This window comes from Brienomyrus brachyistius, chromosome 25 (genome assembly GCF_023856365.1).
Source record: "Brienomyrus brachyistius isolate T26 chromosome 25, BBRACH_0.4, whole genome shotgun sequence".
Classification (NCBI taxonomy): domain Eukaryota; kingdom Metazoa; phylum Chordata; class Actinopteri; order Osteoglossiformes; family Mormyridae; genus Brienomyrus; species Brienomyrus brachyistius.
In genome coordinates this window covers 2407736-2433002 of record NC_064557.1, presented here as the reverse complement: position 1 = coordinate 2433002, position 25267 = coordinate 2407736, and the positions used below count along the sequence as shown (strand labels likewise).

Sequence of the window (25267 nt, the reverse complement as noted above, 5' to 3'; positions counted from 1 at the left end):
TCGCCAACTCTACCGTCTGACACGCTTTTAATGGGGGGGGGATACCAGTCCATGTGGAAAGTTACACGTTCCAACAGATTTCTCGTCACGAGCAGATATGGCCAGAAACAACTCATCTACAACAGGAATTATACTGACTAATTAGGCAAAACAGTAAGTATCTAGTTAAGGGGGTACAAATTAAGCAGGAAAGAAAACAGCTAAACACAGAATTTTCATGCTATTATAAAATGCTTAAGTAGATAAACGATTTCAGGATAAATATCCCTTTCAGTAACAACACAAATATGCTAAATTAAATTAACTATTTTGTTGTAAGTTTAAAACAGTAGAACTACTACATTGTTATCCACAGGCATAATAGTATAAGTTAACAACGTGATAACTTCACAGTGTAATTAAATAAGTAGACATCCAGATCAGACCTTCTACATCAATATGTACAGTGACATCAGTATGATTTCCTGTTGCCCACTTTTATAATGCCTGCGATTCCCTTGTTTTTATTATTTCGCTCCATGGAAAGAATGCAGTGAGAAGTAACTCCAGTGAGTGTGGTACTTACAGTGTCACCGTGGTGTTGGGGAAGTCACCGGGAGGAAGCACGCGCCGCAGTTCCATGCCGCTGCACACCACCCTCCCCTCCCGCGTGGGGCCAGACCACAACGTTCTCCCGACGTTTCTTCGACGTTCGCCATAGGTTTTGCAGTCGGATACAGAGAGTGCAGAACTACTGCTTCCAAGAAGGAGTAATGCAAGAACGCAAATACCTAACACAACAACCTTCATGTCTAAATTATACAATACGATGTAAATTATATAACGGCACATATAAAGCTGAGAAATCTTTAAAATATAATCAAATTCGCGAGGTTACAAATTGAGTAGAACAGACGGCCCATGCCATTTTCGGTGCAATTGGTGCTCACCAAGATTGAAAAATGCAGCTATCTCCTCTGAATTTCCTAGACTTTCTATACTGATGTTTACTAGTATTCCGCTGCGGGACAAACTCTTTTGACATAAACCTTTACTTGTGCATGAACCATTTTACACTAAGTGCAATATACGTATAAGTACAGTGACAGGCTCTGCAGATCATACTCTGTCAATAAAACACAAACGTGGTACCATGTGCGTGAAAGATAAATTCCCAGTATCGAGCAATGTTTTTCTGTTTCCAAGATTAAAACTTCATTCCACCAGCAAACTGCATCTTCGCGTTTAAAATTCTGTACGGATTTGAGGAAACTTGATAGCCGCAAAGTCAACATGAAACCTTCCTATTGTCCAGCGTATTTTTGTCTTTATCATACATAAAACTATTTACCCGTAAGTTCATTCAGGTTTATGAAAGATAATAAAATAAATGCATTCACGTCACACTATTATGAGCTTCGCGTTTGCTTTAAGACAAATCTAACAACTGTGCAGATTCTTGAAAAGTTTCTTGAAGTGGTTCAGTTTTATACATACTTTAAATCCTTGATGCCTTTGTTCAAATGTACTTTTGCGGCTTTTTGTAAAAATAGAAAAGAAAAAAGTGTCCCATATAGAAAAGACCGAAATCCAAGTCTGGCTCGCAGTTGTAAGTCGTCTCCCGGGTCTAGGTGATGATCTCACGGGTTTCCCACTGAGAATCCCCGCTCCCTCCGGCCGATTCCAGGCTCCATGTTGTACTTCTGTTCCCTGACGTCAGGACTGACCACAAACACTTTCATTTTAACTGTTTAATTCTAAAAACAAACCCAATACTGTAATACACCTTCATATTTCTTAATTCCCCGACGTTAAACCATTTAATGATGCATGAACGTTTCATTACATGACTGAATGTGCTCTAAATTTGATAATAATGCGCATTTGAAGCAGTTTGGTGGCATTTTGTAATAAATATATAAAAATATAAATTTATAGTTAAATTATATTGTGATATACCTATGGGTTTTAATAATTAATTAACGATTAATATACAATATGTATAATTTACTGTCACGTGAACTTAATGGCAATTGTTGCTCATTCTACATTCCTATTCTTATTATAATTACGTACAGGGGCGTGGTTAGGCCTATTTTAGGTCTAAAATGTTCTTTACCTGCCAAATAAATGTGCATTTATTGGTTTAAATCAGTGGTTCTCAAAGTCGGTCCTCGGGCCCCACTGCCCTGCTTGTTTTCCTGCTATCCCTGCCCCACACACAAGTCCCAGCTGTCTTTCAGCTTCTGATTGACTGAACACACCTGTTCCAGGTAATCAGCAGTGTGTAGGGCAGGGATAGCTGGAAAACAAGCAGGGCAGTGGGGCCTGAGGATCGAGTTTGAGAATCACGGGTTTAAATGATTAAAAGCTCTTTATATTGCATATCTTTGCCATCCTCCCTACCCCAGTAAAGATTCAGCCCCCCTATCCATTCATCTGTAACTACACCCCTGATTACATATGTATTATAATTATAGTACTATTTATACATTGTAGGTTAGTTATAGAATTACATTAACACTAATTCCATCCTTTTTCCACATTTGATTGCAGAGGAGTGAAAAATAGCGAAGGTTGCAATGGATGAAAGTTTTTTGGTGGACTGGGAGCTTTCAAGCGTCTGGGGATGGCCAGGTCCTTGTAACCATCGGTGCAGCATATGAATAAAGAGCTACACTTATTTTATAACCTCCTTATCACAGCCACATGCAGTCACTTAACCTATTATGGTCAGGAATTCAGGTCGGGGACACCATCTACCACTTTGCCCCGGCAGTATGTAGTGCATGAACATAAGGATATTGTGCACCGGAACTGTCTAAGTCCAAAAATACCCCTGGCATACCCTCGAAAGCATGACTAAGTTGTGTGCTTTCATGGACATACCCCCTGGGGAAGACAAGCTGAAATCCTTTAGGCTAAAATCTTCAAGTGAAACCCCCATGAATGTGATCGTCTAGAATGTTCTACGAAACTCACCTCAAGTCTAATACGTGACACAAAGATTTTACTTAACAATTCCCCAGGCTTAAGGAATTCCACAAGCAGGCAGGCGCTGCATAACTTTACCTGTCTTATTGTTGTTTTGTTTGTTCTAAATTTCAAAGAAAAATTAACTTAAAATTCAAAAGTGCGCTTGGAAACCCTTCACGCAAAATTGCAACAGAATCCAGGCTTATAGGAAATCCTCTGAAATGTTATGAATACGTCACGCGGATTTAAATGCTTACCTGTTTACGGTAGAGCTGAACTGCACATCCTGACATACAGTTGCCTGATCCTCCTTTGGTCCCCGTACGCCTCAACCTCAAAGTCCCCCCACCTTTCAAAGGAAAATCTAAGACATGGAGAGAAAAGGCACTGAGTGACAATTTAAGTTATATCCATGTTCTTGACATCTAATTGCATTGTGGGAAAGACAAGTCTGGGAGATGACAAAAAAGAATCACACCCTCACAATACTGTCTGTTCCTCTGTAGTGATAAGTGAAATGCCAGCATTTTCATGCACCTGAAAGGCTTTGTTAAAGAATAATGGTCTATTTTAGATGTTGAGCAGATTGCAGTAAAGCGCATGACGGGTATCTTTGAAACACCTCCGGCAAAATCTGCTGGAAGCGCACGGAGACGTGAAGAAGGGCCGACTCAGAAATCATAATAAAATAAAAGTGAAGTAGCAACACTCTGAATTTGCCAGATGATCAGCTTCTACTAACCTATGTCTGCCTGTAGCTGATCTTCGGATATGAACCGGTAAGTAAGTTAATCATTTATATGTGTTTTATTTAAAATCCGTGTATAATGCCAAAGAATATGTGCAGGGATTTTCATGCATTTTAAAGCTTATTTATGAAAGCTGAAAAACAGATCTTTTGGTATAATGTGAAATAATGTGAGTCAGATTTACTGTAGGGTTTGTGGGATTTAGTGCTACAAATGATTACAGCGCCTGATCAAAGTTACCAGCGGATAGCTTTGGCACTAATAATTGATGAGGGAATCACGCTGATATTCTGTACATTGACGTCAACTGTCCTGTAGGAGGCACTGTGGTTTCATTCTTCACGGGCTGTGGGTTCGATCCCTAACCTTGGTTCTGTCTGCGCACTTTGCATAGAAATCATAATGTCCAGTTGGGGGCGCAATGCCACACGACACATACACTATGTGGAGAATGAGCTTCGGGGAGCATTGTGCTCTGTTATTCGCCAACTGGTTTAAGACACGCCCCTTTGCAAAGCCCATTGGTTCCCAGTGGAGTGAGAATGACAGAAGGCAGCGATTCCGCCCACCATGGGTTTCGTGAAGGCCCATTTTACCCATCACCAATGAATAGGCTTACGTTATTTTCCCGACGCTGCATTGACAGGCACCGTTAACTGCTACTTGAATCCTTGTCATCCATTACCATTCTTCACAATTGTCCAGCGCTCCATTTTGCAGTAAACAGGCGAGTCTGCTAGCATTTTTCTCGAGAAAGCATTTTAAGCCTTAAAATATTAAAATGCTCTCCCCTGAAATTGATCATGCGCTAGGGAGGCTGCGTGAGCGTTGCTGGGCCGCATATCCGTTTCCAACCGATCCTACTGCGATTGGCCTTGCAGACAAATAGCTAGTTAATAAATTAGCAGCGTGCTTTGGGCGCCGTACTTAAACACTTGGAGAGCAGTTTGTAACTGCAGAAAAAAGTAACGTTCACTTGACAGCTTTAGTGTTTCAGACCTATGGATAGTATATCAAATAGGCGAGCACTCTGTTTACTCGTGGCAGATCAATATTTCGAGGCTGCCAGCTAACAAACCAAAGTAAAAAGATCATTTTAGCCAATAACAGTTTACACTTGTCACTGTATATCATTCCCACATGCTGGGGGCCCTGTGGGACAGAGACGGCAGGAGCCTATGGCCTATGGGAAACAGGAAAACAGGGTGTATGTCCCTGAAATCGTCCTTATTTGTTTGTTCGTTTGTATGTATCCCCACAAATTCTGAAACGCATTTTGTTCAAAGTGTCATGTTGTGTTCGCCCGTTTGACCTCCCGTCTTCCACCGATAAAAACGGCCACTCAAAAGTCGCCCCCATGTTACAGGACGATATGCAGCTTCCCGGAGAAGCAGAGATCTTTCCTCTGAGCAGCAGAACATTTATCAGGAATCACAGCAAAATATTTTAATCATGGATTTCTAGTAGGTTCTGTTTATAGCACCGTGCAGGTTTTAAGTAGAGGAGAATATTAAGAAAGTTTTAAAAAATTTTTTTTTTTTTATGAATTGTAAAACAAATGATGCACATCATATTAATAACTACTAATCTTACAATGGTTGTTATTGTCAGGTTAAATAAAAGGTTGATGTACATCAGCAAAGGATATCCCCTTTGGGTTTCATAGTTTTGGTTTCCGCTGAAAGTTATAGTATAATTTCAGAACATTAACATGCAGTTTAAATGGCTGAAGGCAGTTTGAGCTTCAGACTACTTGAGGGAGAACGAAATGAAAATTAAATAATGACACGTAAAAATTATTCCCCTTCTTCAAACATCTGGTCATCCAGACATGAGCAAAGCTGAAGAATTTTCACTTGCAGTATTTTTAGATTTAAAAATTCACTGTCTCTGTTAACCAACACAGAAGAATCTAAGTTGGACATTTATTTGACTTTCGGATTTTCCGTTCACCGTATAGCGGACTTGTTTATGAATTTCGTCTACTTTCAAGAAACATTTACTTCCCTTTAAATTCCGAAATACAAAATAAACCAGCAGCGTTTAATGACATTTTGAGCAGTGGTGCGAGAATGAGAACAGAATTTTGGATTTAATGGGGATAAATGTGGCAAACAAACAAACAAACAAACAATGTGTGAATAACAAAAATAAACATTTACTTGCAGAGCTGAAATGACATCCAACCTGATATGTTTAGGGCCCCACAATCAATGTAGCAAAACTCCCCAACACAGACATGGCTGCCAGATATAATCTATCCAGCCAGCCATGTGCTGTCCCAGCCAGGAAGGGGGGGGCGGTGGAACAGCTCTGTTATCCAATACCCACGGGGCAGCTTCAGTTAAGCATCCAACCTGTAGCCCGTATGGTTCAGGCATAGGTATCTGATTGCCCCCATATTGCACAGGAAGGTACAATACTGCCCATTGTACCCCTACACTAAGCTGCACCCATGTTCATTGTCGTAGCCAAAATAATGCATAGGCTGGGACTGAGGTGAGGTGTATGAAAAAACAGCCTAAAAGGGGAGGTCGTGTCCAGAGGCCCCTCCCCCTGGCAACTGGCCACTCCTCCGGGAAACTAGCCACACCCCTTCCCAGGGAACTGGTCAATTTTGTCAATATAGCTGTAGTGAAAATAGTTCAATAATAACAATACCTGTATCAGGTATGATTTTGAAAAAACCTGTACTGGGGGGAGGGGGGACCGGCAGTGTTGGGGGGCGTGGAAATGGTGATAGCTGTCAACCAGAAAGGGGGGGGGTGGCACCCCCATGAAAGATGCTGCCCTAGGTGATTTCTCATCTCACCCATGCCAGGATCTGCCACTGGCTGTGTTTGTGGAACCCCAACTCCAGTGTCCTGGCATGGGCTGCCCTCCCAGGGCGCGGTCTGGGTGCCGTTGCCAGTGGTCTCTCTCTCATCCCCACCACAGCCCGGGAACGCCCCCTTTCCCGGTCATTTAGCTTCTGGGCCTGGTGCAGGCAGCGCTCCCTCTGGGATGTATGAAAGGTGAGAGAGAAGCTATGAAAAGTAATTTCAGCGCTGACGGTTCTCCCCGGGGGGGGGGCCTCTGTCAGCCTCTCGCTTCGCACTCTGACAGATTGAAAGCCTCTGAGTAGCAGGCCTCTCCCAGCCTACAGGGGACTCAAATTGATTGCAGGGCCATGAAAGGAGCTGTGAAAAGGGGATTTCTGTTGGCGGCCCCTTTAGCCGATGGGCTCAAACGACACAGCGAGGATGCGGCACCATAGCCGGAAGCCAAACGCATGACAGACGCAGCCCGGAGATTATCCCGAGTAACCGAGGATCCCTTCAACATATTCGTCCTCTGCATCCCCCCCCCAGCCATTTTTTATGGTTTTGTCTACAGGGTCATGCGCCATAAAGCAGTGGGCACATATTTATTGGAATTACACAGGACATGGAAAAGTAACGATGGTTTTAGATGTTTGTTTTTTTTATTGACCTACACTGCCGTTATGTGGACATTAACGGTACTGCAATCAATCAAAATAACACAGAGACTGGAAAAAAGCATATACCACACAGCAAACTTGAGTAAATGATAATAATTAATTGATTGATTAAAAAACACTTTGGTAGCACTGTAGTACAGGGACAAGCTGTTCTTTAATGCATATTTTTTTTGTGTGAGATTAAATTACTTGGGTAGACTTTTTCATGGCAGACTTTATAAACTTTGTTCATCCTTCTACAAGCTCGAAGGCCCAAGGGCTGATACCTGTAGACTGGCAAGCTACAATTGGGTTTGAACAAAGGGAATTTTAAAGATGAAATCTGAGTTGATTTTATTTTGTTTCTTGCCCTGAGCTTGGAGATGAATCATTACCCATTCTTAAGATCCGTGCCTTGATTCTCGGTGTTATGCTACGCAGCAGTGACTTGGCGCCAACGCTGCCCTGAATTCTCTTCCTTAGAAGACGCAGGGCACCTCTGAACCGTGCGGAAGGAGACAACAGAAAGTCATGACCCCGGGTTGTCATGGAGACAGCACCTTACCTTGGAAGCAGCAGGGAAAAACCCTGTATACACAAGTCGCAGCTTTGCCATTTCCTGTCAGCCGGTCCAATCCTGTTTGTCGATGCTGTGATGTAACTGACCAATGAGAGCACAGCCGGTCTTACCACAGAGGGGTGTTTTATTGGACTGTGCCGGGTGATGAATTGTCCGATGAATAGGTGATATATTACATTACACTACTGGGTTACTTTGTAAAGGCCAACATACCTCATGGTTTATAATTCCCACATTCGTACGCTTTTCTACCTTGACATTTATGCAAGCAAAAAGGTACCAAACTGTGGCCCCTGGGACTATGCGGTCATGGCGCTGGTACGTAGAACCGAACCGCTTTGCTCAGCCCAGTGTGCAAACTACTGGGCATCTTCACAGAAAGCCATGGAATTCATTATATGCGAAGACCATGATATTACATGAGGGTACAGGTGTGATTGCGATACATTTCGAAATATGACCTCGTCGTTTTTTAATCGCTCTGAATTTATGTATTACCGCTAGCTTAAATTCTGATTCAACTGCAGTGGTTCCTCTGGGTTTTGTTACGTTTTGGTTATCATGATTGGAATGGGAGCAATTTCTGAAGCAATCGCCTTCCGTTGAATTTGCCTTCTTTGGTGCAAGTGAAAGTCAGACTAGTGAAAAAGGAGTGAAAGGACTCTGAAATGTCACTTGTTTTTTTTTTTTTTTACATCTAACATTTGTCGCAGGGCCTATGAAATATTGATCTGCAGGTGCCTCTGTAGAGCCTCAGATGAACTTGGTAACCGGTGTTATGGTGAAACTCTCTTTAAGGGAGTCTGACCCTTGTTTTGGTGGCCAGGCTGTCACTGGCTGATAATGACTCCGTCCTTCAGGGGCCGCGTCGCATGTGTCTGTCCGGCAGACGGCTATCTGCATATGGATTCACCCTCCTGGGCTTGTCTCCGGCACACCATGGGCTCGCGGCCATCATCTGCATGTAGACGCGTGAGAGAGAGAGAGAGAAAGAGAGAGAGAGAGAGAGAGAGAGAGAGAGAGGGCTCCCCACTCTCTACATCACATTGACCTACTTTTCCATTTATTTGTGAGGGATTTTCATTAAAGTGAGACACTGGATAATTCAGTTCAATTTATTTTTATATAGCGCCTTTGATTACAAGGCACTTGACAAGAGTGTGTGGTAATCCATATTACATCATTTACATTAAATGGTAAGAAAGTAGAAAGATGCCGGAAAATAATGGAGGTAGGAGCAGCGTTCATGCATGTGTCTCCTACAAGCCCCGCCCACTGGGCCTCCACCCGCCAGCGCCATTTCCCATGATGCACTTGTGCCACAACAAACACATTACTACTGAGGATGTGCTGTTCTGTGGCACTGACCCACCTGTCCTCCAAATCCGGGCCTCTACGTTCATCAATTCACCCGGAGAGGCGAGGCGCCAGAGTTCAGTGGGCTTTTGGACAGCTTTTGAAATTCCACCATTGATTTTCCTTTTTTATTTTGTCAGACAGTGCAGTAACAAGGTGCAGGCATGTCAGAGACACTCTCCCTCACCAGGCCCCTCCGCCTCCCTCGAGACGGGCACACGTTCAAGAAAAATGAACCCACCCCAGCCCCCGCCGTGCTTACTGTAAAACATAACGATATATCCCATCAGGGATCATCTGAAAAGTGTAAGTCCGTCTCGTTTTTTTCTCCTTCAAATATTTAGGGATATACATGGCCATGCGCACGTAACTGGCAGTCAGGGTCTGGGGGCTCAGGTGCCCTGGGGATCGACCCCCCCCCCCCCCCCCCCCATGAGTGTAGGCATGGTGACCCCCAGGCGTCAGCACAAAGTCCCGGCAGGAGGGAAAAGACGAGGCGGGGAGAAAGAACAGGTTTATTAGGTTGCTGCGAGGCAGCCAGGCGGAGAGAGGGAAAGGCAAAATAGGAACAGGGACTAATGGTTTAATGGATTATAAGGCTATTAATATGCTAACAGTTCTATTGGTCAGACTAGTTCCTAGAAAACAAACAGACTGGAATAAAAGCGGCTCTGGTTGGGGGAAAAATCACCTACAGAAATGTTTAGGCTTGACAGATTCTGACAGATTCTGTTCAAACCTCAAAAATCACACGTCATGCACACAGGGACCTAGCTAGGAATCCTGCGCCCTTTGATAAAATGTTACTTTCCCCTCCACGCGAAAGCGGGTTGGCCCGTTCAACTTTCAGCGTGAAGGAAGACAGGCCAAACTGTAGGTATTGGTGAGTGGGGAAGCCCCAACAATAGGATCTGGGGCCCCTGTAGAGCACCAGCCCCCCCTGCCAGGGTGTCCACGCCCCTACTTTGTATGTAAAAAATAGTAAAGTACAATAATAATAATGGGGGCAGCATGGTGGTGCAGTGGTTAGCACTGTTGCCTCACACCGCTAGGACCCGGGTTCGAGTCTCCGCCTGGGTCACATGTGTGTGGAGTTTGCATGTTCTCCCCATGTCGTCGTGGGGTTTCCTCCGGGTACTCCGGTTTCCCCCCACAGTCCAAAGACATGCTGAGGCTAATTGGAGTTGCTAAATTGCCCATAGGTGTGCATGCGTGAGTGAATGGTGTGTGAGTGTGCCCTGCGATGGGCTGGCCCCCCATCCTGGGTTGTTCCCTGCCTCATGCCTATTGCTTCTGGGTTAGGCTCCGGACCCCCCGCGACCCAATAGGATAAGCGGTTTGGAAAATGGATGGAAGGAGGGATAATAATAATAATAATGCAGTGATACTAAAAGTAAGTACATACTGTACTATGCTGTACTGTATCTCGAGCCGTCAAACGGCTGAAACCAGGCAAAGTTTTCACGAACGTTACAAAGTAGCCCATCTGTTCGTTATTATGAACCATTGTACTTAATCAGAATTTTTTATGCAATAGTCTTTATGACAGTCCGTTAGTAAGTAGGGGTTATAAGTCGGACATCCTTAGCGCGGGTACAGCCTGTATATGCTGATAGAGGTATTCTCATAAGAACTCATTAGAAACATGTATAAGATGAGAAGTTTGCTCTGTTCATCACCACAGCATCTTCTGTGCATTCTGCATCTTCTGTGCATTTGATTTACTACAAATTTACTTGCATTTATTTTTACACAAAGACCCGCCTTCTAAACATGCCCCATGCAGACCTCTCACAGGCACGCTGACAGACATGCACACAATCGCGCCTTCCATGAAAGTCATTATTGCAATAGGTGCCCTGATCCATCTCTCCTGGAGTCTATTACAGGAGAATTATCTGTACTGACATGTAATGCATTTAAATTAACATAACAGGCCTGACGAGTGTCTATGGTCGCTGGTTTTTTTATCGAACAGCTTAATCCTCCGAGAAGCATTTTTCAAAGCGTCGCAAAAGCCTCTTTGCCCATCTTTTAATGTATTCTTTTCCCCTCCTCTCATCTTCCCGATTCCCAATACAATTAATAATCAGGTAGTAATAAACATGCCCCAGAGTCCTCAGGTACATGAAAAAATAATAACGAACCATCCCAGATGAAACGCGACATCTCTGACCGGCGGAGAAAATCCTCTTATGTTCATAAAGCCAGTGGATTAGACGAGTTAGCCAGGTCGCAAGTTTACCGTTAAATTCCCAAACCGACAAAGGAGCTCCGCGGGATTGTTATAATAACTGCAGCCTTTGGGCACCCCAAGGTGGGATCGACAAATGGGCAACACGCAGCTCCAGACGTAATGAAAAAAAAACCCATGGACACTTAGCAAAGCACCTAATTCCCTTTTAATTACTATGACCCAGTTATTTATCCACATTAGACGGAAATATCGTATTTTCAAAAGGAATTTTGAATTTAATAAATTTGCGATGCCTGATGATCGCCGCGCGGCGGCTTTGAAGTTCTTGACTCTGCGATATAGGGGGATAGCCAGGTTTGGCAACCCATGCGACTCTTGAGGTTCCCCCGTATTTCTGCACTTCAGCTGTCCGTGTGGGGGTGTGGAAGGGTGTTCCCTGTGTTTCAGAGCAGACTTATGTTTATTTAGCAGATGACTTTTATCTTAAGTGACACGCAAGTGAGAAATCAGGGTCAAACAGTCCCTGGAGCTACTGGGGGTTAATGGCGTTGCTCAAGGGCCCGATGATGTCATCGCTCTGCCGACCCTGGAATTCAAGCCGAGGACTTTCTGCTCACGGCCTCGCTGGCGTAACCCACTGAGCCACAAGCTGTCCCCCAGAAGAACTACGGCCCTCGGCTTGACCACAAGCCCGCGATTCAGGTTAAGTGAGAACCATAACTGCCGGAAGTATATCCACCCACTTCCTGTCGGCTTGTTAGCGACAGGAAGTGAGTGCGACACCCAGAAACAGCCTAACGGGAGCAGATGAGAGCCAGGATGGGCGGCGACGTGCCGCTCTACGATTGTCGGCTCGCTGAGAAACCAATATTTCAGAAATGGACGATCGGACCAAAACAAACAAAAGATAGCACGTAAACGCGGCTGTTTGAAACGCGCAGCTCAAGAAGGGCTCTGCAATCTGTGTTATTGTTACTCTTCAGCTTGTACGTGCAGCATGGACTGAATCTCACACCCCCAGCTTCATTATAATACAGGTACGTTTGATAATGAAACTGTAATTAAATAAAGCCGAAAAGGGCCCGATATACATTGACTACCAGCGTAAAGACCCAACCAGAACAGTTTTATTTGTCACATACACAATTATACTCAGTACAATGAAATGGTAACACTTTGCAGGGGCACATGTACTTAGAGGTAACTAAGTATAAATCATGAACAAATACTACTTGAGTCACTACTATTGAATTAACGTGAGATCAGTCTGTCACTTAGACTTAGTTTGTGGTTAATTAACACATAAGCAGGAGTATAATATTGTATTATTTGTGCTCCCTCAAGTAAATTGTTACCATGAAATGCATCATTGCCAAGCTTCGGACTGTGAAACTCTTGACATAAGCATAAAGAGACAAGACATTAAACAATAAATATGACAATAATCCTAAATATTCAATTGGTAACCTACCATATCCTCATGGGCAGTGAGAACACATGGATATACAGCCCAGATTTGCTATTATTATTTTATAGATAAATATAGTTTGCCAAAGTATCATTTTCATGGAGAATTTGCCAGGCCTGAAAATATATTGAAAAATTTGCATGTGAGCCCAACTGCAGAGCCTTCTCGGGTCCTCTGAGAGTCAGCCTCCGACAGACGACAGTCAGCCTCCGACAGACGACAGTCAGCCTCCGACAGACGACAGTCAGCCTCCGACAGAGGAAAGTCAGCCTCCGACAGACGAAAGTCAGCCTCCGACAGACGTAAGTCAGCCTCCGACAGACGAAAGTCAGCCTCCGACAGACGAAAGTCAGCCTCCGACAGACGTAAGTCAGCCTCCGACAGACGAAAGTCAGCCTCCGACAGACGAGAGTCAGCCTCCGACAGACGTGAGTCAGCCTCCGACAGACGACAGTCAGCCTCCGACAGACGACAGTCAGCCTCCGACAGAGGAAAGTCAGCCTCCGACAGACGACAGTCAGCCTCCGACAGACGACAGTCAGCCTCCGACAGAGGAAAGTCAGCCTCCGACAGACGAAAGTCAGCCTCCGACAGACGACAGTCAGCCTCCGACAGACGAAAGTCAGCCTCCGACAGAGGAAAGTCAGCCTCCGACAGAGGAAAGTCAGCCTCCGACAGACGACAGTCAGCCTCCGACAGACGAAAGTCAGCCTCCGACAGAGGAAAGTCAGCCTCCGACAGACGACAGTCAGCCTCCGACAGACGAAAGTCAGCCTCCGACAGAGGAAAGTCAGCCTCCGACAGAGGAAAGTCAGCCTCCGACAGACGACAGTCAGCCTCCGACAGACGACAGTCAGCCTCCGACAGACGACAGTCAGCCTCCGACAGACGACAGTCAGCCTCCGACAGACATAAGTCAGCCTCCGACAGAGGAAAGTCAGCCTCCGACGAACAGCAAGACTCCAGAGTGAATAAAGCGGATTGATCAGCGAGGAGCAGCCGTGTCATGTGGGTCAGTGATCTTCCCCATGAAGCCCCTGTCAAAAAGTGCCGACAGACAGCTGTCAGGGTATTTGCGCCCCAGCTTCCAACCCCCCCCCCCCCCCCCCCCATGCTATTATCAGAGCAGTAGATTTGAAACGTGACCTGCGATGCATAATTTCAAGCCACTGAACTTTGTATGTCTTTGAGATGCCTTTGAAATCCCCCTTGCTAATGGGTGCTATGTTCCACTCTGCATGATCCTCTTGGAATAACAAGTTTTGTCAAGATTTCCAGATGACTTCTGGGCCTCCTCTACACTTACCATGTATTTGTCAGGCAGCGCTGCACACGTTAGGATAGCTGTTAAGCGTAGGTCAGCTACCACATCCATTATAATTGATTTTGACAGCGACAACGGGGCTGAAATGATGTCAAAATTAGGATGATCTTCCATCTCTTCCACCTTGGTGGGCGGGTGGCCGATGGTCTGAACATCCTAACCACGCCTGAAGAGCACCTTGGGAGGTCTGCTCACCTGGGAAAGCTCTCACGGCCAATCCTGAGAGACTCCACCCCTTGGATGCCACGGCACCCACACAGATGGAAACATTATCTGAGGTGGCCCTGACAGTAGGGGGGTGTACCGGACAGCCCCCAGTGCTAGCCTCTCTGCCTAAATAAATACGGCTGTCACCAGCTGTCGGTGAGTTCTTAAATCCCAGTGATTATGGAAACGCTGGTCAGACATGCATGCGGTGATCAATGCCTGCTATCAATAAGGCTGGCAAATCGCACACGACGGAAAGGGCACTTGATGAATTCAGTGCCGGTGGCTCAAAGGGACGCAGAAATCAATTGACGTGATTAAAACAAATGGACTGGCGCTACAAGACTGAATCCGGGCCACTTTTCTTACGGACTGTAATTACTCTCCGCTCCCTGCGAATCTTAATGTGACCGTACCTCCATTTCATGGCCCGTAATGGAAAAATCACGAATGTTAAGATGCGTCCTGCTGTTAGGGGGCGACGCCGAGGACAGGCACAGAGCCAGTGTGACCTCTGCGGTCATCGGCGTAGCCCTGGACACTACCCCAGCCATAACGCATGCCCTGTACCAGCCCCGGGTGTCTCATTCGAGAAGGTAGCCAACACGTCAGTCCAATGGGCTCAATCTGATGACTTGATATTACGCCGTTGAGATGACTTATGCGGGGAAATTCACAGCCGCGTTCTGTCCCGGGCTTCCGACGGCAGGTTGTCTGGCGTCCGTGAGCACATCGGGGCATTTCCCCCCGCCGGTGGTACTTAATTCATGGCGCCGAGAATAGCACGAGCCATGCTCCGCCAACGGGGGGCACACTCGAGCCTGGGGATTATATAACGGCGCCCCACCCGGAGTTAAGGGCCATATCAAGCAATCTGGCAAAGAGATTGGACTCCATAATGGATAGATTGCCTTGGCAGTCACCAGGCTGAGGGTCACCTGAAGGATGAGGGCGACAGCCGTAAGCGACGTCTCGACGGGACTTAATCTGCGAACATCTCAGAAGGTGCCGGCGTGTTTCCCGGGGCCGTCAAAGAAAAAAAAGAACGAGGCAGCCATCTCTAAGCCGTCGTTGAGTCATGTGACCTCAACAGAACAGTGTCCATGAGACCGGAAACCTGAAATGGGAATGTCCATACCTGGATAAAGGGAGCATTAAGGGCATTTCAGGAACTACCTGTCCAGTCAGTGATGTCACAGGTGACTCGACCAGTCATTCATCTCGATAAATACATTGCAAAAAAAAAAGTACATACATTTATAATAAATTTGTATTATATATCATTATGACTAACAAAAGCCACATATTCAAATATAACTGTACAATATAATTAAATCTTATTAAACGCAATATGTTCAGGTAGCATTTTCACCTGATGAGTGAGGAATAGCCTCTGGGATTGGCTCTGGACCTCAGCAACCCTGCATAGGAGAAGCTGGTATAGAAAGTTGGATGGATGGATGGATGGATGGATGGATGCAGTTATACCACCTGCACCCCCCAGGAGAATCGCCTAAGAGGGATGTGGAGAGATGGGACCAGAGGCAGGAAGCGCAGGCTGCAGAGTGGACATGTAGCTGGGGGTCGCTGGTATAAATGGACCTGAACGGCGTGACTTTGAAAGCTGGCAGCCAGCCAGGCTGCTCGCAGGAAAACTCCCAGTGACGAGCAGAACGAGGGTGGCCAGGAACCCGCACTGCCTGCTGTGCTTCTCTACAAAAAATGGCTGTACTCCACCGCCTTCCCTCACCTCAGAAGGCCCCCGTCTCCTTGCCACACCACTAATTATGTGGCACGTCGCAGGTTTCCGCCCCTGTTTTGCTTAGCACTCGATGTCAGGCTCATCTAGATATTGGCAAAAATGCAGCTTATTGAATTGGGCAGGCATGGGTGAGTATGTGCCACGCTAATAGCCTGAAGGTGGACCACCTCCTACCAGTCAGAACTATCCCGTTTGCCACCCCATCTCAATCATTGTATGATTTTTGTTTTTTTTTTTAAGAATTTATACAATTGCAGTCATTGGTTGATGGTGAATCGTAACTTTTTATAAATCCAATTTTTCTCTTTAGACTCCTTCTTTGTGCTGTAAATCGTGCATACGCCATCATTCCTTTCTTTATGCCGTGCTCTCAATAACCCGCGCTTGTGCTCAAAACAGGCTGTGGCGTTTCCAGAGGACACTGGGTGCCTTGCCGTACTGCTCGGGGAAATCGTTCGTTTGAGGCGAGGATTGGACAGCCCCGCAGATCCCAGATACGCAAACGGAAACTGTCACCGCGCAACTGAAATCGAGATAAGAGCTTAACACGGGCCCGAGGTTTTAAATAGGAACTGAAATGCACCGTTTAGCTACACATGAGCAGAGTGGGTAGCGTTTAATGTGTTCGGCGTGAGTTACATGTTTGTGGCGACATCTGCGTGAAATCCATTTGCCAGAAAAGAATGTATATCCCAAATTAGTATATTTGTATTTATACGCAAGGAATTCCATCACCGGGAAACAAGCGGACGAACAAACAGAAACATAACAGGAAGGAAGACAGATATTTGATGTCTCAGGACTTTCCCCAATCCCCCCACCCACTCCTTCACCATGTTAACCTTATAAATCTGCTTCTGTGAGGTGGGCCTGAGTCCAACAGACAACATTGTGTTGAGGTCATCTTTTCTATTAATCCAGCTGGGACAGGATCCCTGCCGTATTCACATCTATATAGAGAAAAACCTTATTTTAGAACACATGGGAATAAAACCTCGATCGAGTTTTCCACCAGAGTCAAGGCTTCCAAGACCCTGAAAAGATAGGTTTGCCCCTGACCACCTTTCATATTTGTTATTGTCATCAAAAGAAAACTCTTACAAGTTTTGTGAACACTGCAGTATATTGTTCATTTATTATAAATAACTGAGATATTTTATAACCTTTTTTTTAAAAAATAAAAAAAAGGGGGGGGGGATTCACTTCTTTTGCTCAGGTCCAGTTCAGGGTTTTGTAAATATCTCTAACTCCCCCAAATACAAAGTGAAATTCCTCCCATTCAGTCCTTAAATATAGTCATTGTGGAACAGACTTGTTTTGGACTGTTGACACCATAATGTACTGTTGAATTTTTATGAATACTTAAAATGTCACCCCACTCCGCACCATGATCTGAATGGGGGAGGTTCACGTTCCCTCTGATGGTTTATCATGCCATCCTGACAGTAGTAGTCGCTTTCTTCGCAATTTGTCCTTACATTTTTATGAATATTCAGAATTTAACGGCATCCTTGATGCCTTCTCAAGGACACACAGCCTGCTCCTCCATCCCCCCCCCCCCACCCCCCAAAGGGCATCGCTCATCGAGACGCATTTTCAAATTAACGTGAAAGTTTGGCTAAAATCTCGCTTTTCCCACTTCTGATGGTTGACAAATAACCCGTGCATAGTGAGTGGGAGACGCTGGGTCTTCAGCATCACACTCATCTGTAATGCAAAATCAACAGTTCTGATGGTGCCTTATCACAAAAGTTAGTGCTGGTTCATAGTTACGGCCAGTAGAACAATAATTGCAATAATTTTACTATTTTGTTAAGTTATTCATCACGTAGCTCAAAAGCAGAATCAAATTTTAAGGAGTCCCAACTGGCCTTTCTATTAAAAGCCACATTATACGCCAAAGTTTACATTAGAATATCACAAGCCTTAGAAACATTCATTACGCTAAAGCAGCATTTCCCAGTTTGGTCCTCGGGGACCCAGAGTTGGTCTATGTTTTTGCTCCCTCTGAGTTTCCTGCCATACTGTCTACATTTTTGCTCCAGCTGGGAGGGAGCAAAAACGTGGACAGTCGGTGGGTCCCCGCGGATGCACCGCTGTGCTAAAGAATTTTTGGTTGAGGTTGAGAGAACATCTCCCTGGTAATGGGGGGCCGGATTTAGGGTATGGATACCTGGGTGGAGAGGGAAAGAGTCTTAGCGGCACTGGGATGTGGCCTCCAGCCTCTGGGCTTACCGAGAGAGCAATATGAGATGGTATTAGGTAAAGGCCACCACTGGCTCCGGTAGGATCAAACCACAGAGGAACAGTAGACAAGAAAAGCCATTTTTCTTCCTCAGCCCATGTGGATTTGTCAGGGGAAACACCACAGTTCATAAATCTTTGGGGAGTTTTTTCTGCCCAGCACTGTATCGCTAAAAGACTGCATGTACATATGCTGTTTAAACACAGGGGGCGTGTATTGCTGTTTGTAGCCAAACGAGGCCTAAACGCAAGTGGAGCCCGATCAGTTCGTCCAGGGTTGCTCGGGGAAAGTGGAAAAATGAACAGAGTGAAGAGGTGGAAATTGGGTTCGCTGGCCGCGTGATGTGTCCAGACACACGTGCTCGGCGTGTGGCGATAGAGCCAAGGCGTCAAGATTCGGTGTAGCTAAATGTGGCTAATCGTGGCTAATCGCCCACATGTTTATTCACAGCCTTTAAGAGTGATTTAGGGCAGGGCAATCACCAGGCTACCTGTCCTGCCAATGCCGAGCTGAGCATGCGTCTAGATAAAACACCTCCCAAACGCACAGAACAAATCGAAATGCGTCCAACAGTGTAAAATCCACTGTCTGGCTAGATATATTTACGATGCACAGCCTTTAGTGTATAATGCAGCGCTACCGTGTTTTAAGATTCCCTGAACAGACGCTCAGCGTAATTGATTCAGTGCAGAATAAATGATTCACTGGGGCCGTGTTTCCAGTGCGGAATCACATCAGACGGCCAGGCACGTCGTCCCAGAAAACTGGGAGCTGATTACACTGAAAACTTCACCCAGTGATGTCAGACTTGCCTCACCATGCATCTTGTAAGGCGGCGTGGACATCATATGATATGATAATAGAAAACCCTCCATGTCCCAGCTCCTGTGATAACCCCCCCCCGCCCCCCCGGCTCCTCAAAGAACGACAGGCAGGCCGCTGTCGGATTTCCCGAAAAACAAGGTGGAACTCTGTGCCGCCAGGGCCGCTCATTACCTGCTCATCTCCACGGCAATGGCTTGTCACCGCATGCCCCCCCCCGCCGGCGACACTGGGTCCCTCCGCGTTTCGGGCCTGTCCGCACCCTTACCGTTATCGCTCTGCTCTGTCAGCCGTGTCAAAGTGACACCTGCGGCTACAGATCCTGTCAGTCCTGGAGAGTCCGCACAGTCCATTATTCAACTTCCAGTTTTCTGCGGTTTTTATTTTAAAATAACAACACGGATTTACGGAAACAGAGGGATTTTCGTTAACTTTATTTTTGGGATGATTCGGCTCCGGCAAACGCCTCTGCATTGGGCACGAGTGCCGGGAACGAGGAGGAACTTAGTCGTGCTTTTGTTTGTTGTTGTTGTCGTCTTCCCGGTGACAGCAGCTGTGAATCGGCAAATGTCAGGATCAAAGCAATCAGCCAGGAGAGAGAGAGAGAGAGAGAGAGAGAGAGAGATGCATGTCGGCAGCGACGGCGTGAGCAAAACACCACCGTCCACACGCCCTCCTCCGCGGTCACCCGTCAGACCAGCTCCTCCAATTTTAACGTGCAGCTCGAAATCTCCTCTCATTTTTTTTCTTCCTTTTTCCGAGTGCAGTATCTCCCCTCACAGATTTGCCGCTCCGCAGATCCGCCTCAAGGCCCCGTGCTTGTGATATGCTAACATCCGCCGTCGCGCAGAGTGACAGACGGGGAAATGAGTGAAGCGGGAATCCAGCCGGCCACGTCCGTCCACTGGTGTGGGTGTTCTGCTCCTACCGACAGAATAACTGCCCGATGTCTTCAAATTGTTTTTCCAGTCCTCTGTATTTGAGAAAGTGTTTCATGCTCTGTGATCTTGCGTGGATGTGTGTGTGGACTGAACCGGGCTGGATTTCAGCCATTTCTGTCTTTGCACAGCCTAGCTCAGTGTGACCCTGTCCTCAATACGTAGTTATGGATGGATGGATGGATGGATATCCTACTACAGGCTATGGTAAACCCTTTGGGAATATATTAACCACAACAACTTACTAAACACTGAGGTATCAGTAGAGGTGGAGATTTCAGGTCCAGAGAATGCGAATCCAGACCAGGATTTTGTTTCAACCAAACAGTTGAGTACTCTATGACTGTGACCCTTTATGCTCAACTGGTTGGTTGAAACAAAATCCAAGTCTGGATTTATGCTCTCTGGACCTGAAATCTCCACCTCTGGGTATGAGACCCATAAAAGGAGGATACTATCAGTCATTGAGACCTGACTTTGATTATGACATCGACTAGAAGCCAATCAGAGTGGAGAGTCTGTGTCATATAGCAGATCAATGTTACACACTGTAATCCATTATGGTCACCTTGGGAACATTCCCCACCCCCCCCCCACCCACCATCTCATACATGGCAGCCAGCCACTTTTCTCGCTCATCGGGACGCAACTGGAGGTGTCAGCTGACCCTGTTCCTCCCGAGAGAGATCGTGCTGATTGCTTTCGTCCCTGATGCCCCCTACCTTATCCGAAACGGTGCCCTTCAGCTGCTGTCCATCCCATCGAGGTGATACCTCTACCCATTCTGAGCCGAGGGTTTGCCTTTCAATCAGACTTTTCCTGACAGACCCAGAGGTGTCAGCTTCTATGGGAGCTATAAATGAAATGTGGAACAGAAGCACCACATGAACAGGGCAGACTGGATAGAGTGGCCTCACCATCTTCTTAGGTCATTATTCGTGGAACGTTTGGCGATCTCCTCCAGGAGCCATGGTTAAGTTTATGACACCATCAGGGAACTTCCTGCTAACGACTCGACAAATGTGCTTTTACACTGCTGGAACTTTTTTCCGGTTTCCGGAACCGAGGACTTTTGTCATGTTCACACTGCAGGAACTTGGCCCGATTGTAGTTCCCAGGAGGTAGTTCTGGAACCGTATATTTAATATGAGGCTCGGTGCTTTTCCTTCGGACATTAACTGCTGCGGAGGGGCGGACAGTGATGGCTTGATGCCAACAAGCAGCACTGCTGGCTTAGAAGTTAGGCGGAAAAGCAGAAGAGGAAATACATTGGAGCAAAAATTGATTAGATGGAATTATTTTTGCACCCCAATTACATTAAATGAATACATTTATACATTTTTTGCTTGCATCTGCATATTTCTGAATCAGAAAATTTGGTGAAAGAATACATTTCGGTGAAATTTGCTATTGCTTTTAAGCGGGATAATGTTGCACCATGTTGTATTCTGTGAAAAATGAAAGATCGATCGGCTGGCAAGATTTAATGAGAATCACAAACATGTTTTGGCTCATACAAGTAAAATATAAATAAAAGGCTGTCCTCTTTTGATCACAAACAGTCTCCTTCAGTAACTAACAGATGACTAACAAAATGCCTTATTTATCCTCCGTTGTTTTGGCATGGCGCTGTAGTTTCAAAGTGTATTTGAAATTTAACAAACTAACTTTTTGCGACTCCCATGTTTATTTAGCATAAACATAAACATAAACATAAAGGTCCCAGTTCCTGTTGAAAGTGACAAACGAAAGCAGCCAAGAGCTATGAGTTCCGGGTCGAGACGGCCCAGGGACTTTAAACTAGGACTAGGCCCCGGAACTTCAGGCCCCGGAACTTCAGGCTCCGGAACTTCAGGCCCCGGAACTTCAGGCCCCGGAACTTCAGGCCCCGGAACTTCAGGCCCCGGAACTTCAGGCTCCGGAACTTCAGGCCCCGGAACTTCAGGCTCCGGAACTTCGGTATGAAAGCGCCTAAAGACTCTTGTCACCATGCATTCTCATATTTCACCACTCGGGGCAGACTTTTCTTTAGTTACTATAGTTTCAGCTCACTATGCTAAAAGTGCTTTCTCAGTTCAGTTCACAGTTAAAATGATAGCTGCTGTGAATTTTCACTTATTTCCAGTCAGTAGTGCAAAAACCGGAATTGAATTACTAAATGACTTCAGTGCTGTAAAGCAGCATGATTTTATGAGGAACCAGCAAGTGCCTGTCACTAAAGTATCATATTCCTAGGAGTTTTTCTGGTTTATTTTTACAAAGTAAAACTTTCTATGTAGTAAGATTCTTATTACTTATTAGTCGTATAAAATGTATTAGTCAGACATACACACAGGAGTCGAATTTGGGCAGTACTGTATAAGAACAATCTGGTTTATGAGTCAGAAGCTAACAGTTATGTAAAAACAGTAAAATGTCATATACAAGCAACACAGTCTTTCATAGCCTTCTTGGTGACTGAAATAGTAACATAATTGCGTAATAATTCCTTGTTCGTACAGGGGGTTATGGCTGGATATTTCGACTGCTGTGGAGAGAGATTGAAGTTACGTATTTATGACGCGTGAATATTTCTGGAAAGGGGCAGATTAAGGAAGAAAAACTCTTAGCACAGGACGTGGCCCAGCACTGTCCTCGGATTTCTCCTATGAGGCATTACTTCCAGTCTATGGCTCCCTGTTGTCTGCAGGTTCTGTTAACAGGCTAATATCAACACCGCTAACGCCGCATGGCCCAAGCATTCTGGAGCTGTTTCCGTGTCAAATGGGGGGAGATTAGCACACCCCGGTATGAATCACACCAAAAGCGGCTCGTTAGAGAGAAATAATAGGCTTTCCCCAAAAGCATTAAGGCTGCACTCTTCCCCTTACGGAAGACGCGATAAGCTCTGTCTTAGCCCATGTAATAGCTTAATGTTTAAACCAGCAATCACCCTTCACCTCACACACCTTACCATGCGATCAAGGTGGCGTTTCGTACAAACGGGCCATCTGGGGCCTTCATCTCAGCCCTGATGACTTCCTGTTTCACGCCTCTGATTGGATACTCAGTTTTCGGCAGCAAACCTGCACAGGTTCAGATTTTATAAATGATGCGGCGGACAAAAAGTCTATCCGCCTCCCTGCACGGACAAATACTGCTGATGCCTGTAGATAAAATGTAAATGACTACAATTCATCAGGCAATCGTGGGCAGATCACCGTACGGCTGTAATTGGGTGAAAGAAGAACCCTAACGGGCTTGGAGAGAAGCTCAGCTTTGAGGCTGCGAGCAACGTTCCTGCCGTTTAATCTTCATTGCTTGGCCAGCAGGTAGTGCGGCGGCCAAGTCTATCACTCATACCCAGAAGGTTGTCAGTTCAAGCCGTTAAGGATCTGTCGATTTACCAGCAAGCCATATGACTGGTCACACGTAAGCAGAAAAATCATCTCTGATCCGTCGGCCCCATGGTTAAGTTGCATTCGCTAACAAGTCACTTAGCATCAATTTCATCGTTGAGTTCAGGGGACGTTCCTGAACAGCCGATTAGCATGCTTTGTTTGGGCTTTCAGTATAAACACCATCAAATGACACTTAGGGCGTAAAACTCGAGAGCCTCGTTTGTTAAACTGGGCCATTTCCGAAATGATGGGCAATCAGTTACGTCCGTGACTGATGAGGTTGCTTAGGACCTCAGGTGAGATGTTCTTCTGGCCTTTCTGAGCAAAGGTACTTGACTTGAATTGCTCTTGTTAACAGGCAGTAAAGCAGGACTGGAGTAAATCACAACTATGCTACAGTGGGGGATTCGGGAAATATAGTAACACTTAAGTACCACAATAGTATGTAACATTATAATGGATAAATAACAGGAACAGCAGGAAAACTTTTATATATTGTATCGAATGACTGTTATATATGTTGCTTCTATGTCTTTGTCATTTATTCATTTATTAATATACAATTTGATATATATTGCTTAAAAATATGGCTTCCTTTGATTGCATCCAAAATGCCTAAGAAAACTGGTTATCTGTGTGTTTAATTTGGAAATAATGAGATAATGTCGGTACAATCCCTGGAAAATCTGACAAATCTCAGAACTCTAAAATATCATCTGTGACATCCATCCTTCCCTTCATCAATGCGTCCGCTTCCATGACGACCAGCCGAGGGTCACGGAGAGCCTGGAGCCCATCCCAGAGAGCACAGGGTGTCGGGTAGGGACCACCTACAGCAGCACGCTAAAAATAGACCTCTCCATCCACTGGTCTTGCCCATTTTCCAGAACCACTTATTCCATGCATGGTTGCAGAATGCGTGGAGTGTATCCCAGGAGACGCAGGGCATGCGGGACACCGTGAATGCGTCTGAGTGAGGGACACCAGCCTTTGGGGGGCATGAGACTGTGTCGTGAGGCCGTGACGCACCCCCGCAGCAACACACCACCGGTGACACACCACCGCCCCCTACACACCGTCGACTGCAAATAGTCCCGGGGTGGCCGATCTCCTGCAGGCATGTGTCACCTTGCCCCCCCCCCCCCCCCCCATGCAGCTTTTCGTACAGAGACACTCCAGCACGAGAGGCGCCCGCGTGGGCTGATCCCATTTCCAGGCAGCTGAGTCATCACTCAAGAGACTGTGGCGCTCGGACGGGGACCTTGGCGCGCGGACGGGGACCTGACGGGGACTGAGAGACAGGCCTGGTCGCGTGTGCAGGGAGCCCCGGTGCTCCTGACCTTTTCACAGCCGCACCGATGACACCCCGGGACCCGACGTAAACATGCCGAAGGCCGCGTGAATATGCATCAGGAACGGAAGGGCTTAGCGCTGCTTCTGACTCATCAGATCTCTATCTTTCATTCTCCTGCGGGACAAGAGGAACATCAAACAATGTTTGGCCCCTCCCAATCTTCCACATGTGCTCTTACGCCCCCCTTACCAATACCGCTGTGATGCCCCAAAAATTCATTTAAAAACAATAAATTATACTTTAATGTTAGAAAGGCCCACACCGGTATTTCCCCCATGTGCCGTATATCATGAGAAGCGTTTTACTGGATTTATATATTTTAAAGGTCGACTGCGGTGGTAAGGTCAACGCCGCACACCGTAGAGAGTCCACTTTCATTTTTTTTAACAACAGAACCTGTCAATAACTAATCCTGACCTTTCGTCGTTCTCAGGAACCTTCCACAAATTGAAATAGTAAGAATGGATGTT

At 45.9% G+C, this 25267-nt stretch overlaps 1 protein-coding gene across 1 annotated transcript in view; it reads right to left on the bottom strand.

Moving 5' to 3' along the window:
- Positions 1-1749, bottom strand: part of LOC125720552 (adhesion G protein-coupled receptor A3-like) — a 30026-nt gene extending 28277 nt beyond the window's left edge. Inside the window, 1 exon segment of the mRNA XM_048996085.1 lies at positions 566-1749. Within this exon segment, the coding sequence (XP_048852042.1) occupies positions 566-831 (266 nt within the window). The 5' untranslated portion in view covers positions 832-1749.
- Between the last annotated feature and the right edge of the window lie 23518 nt (positions 1750-25267).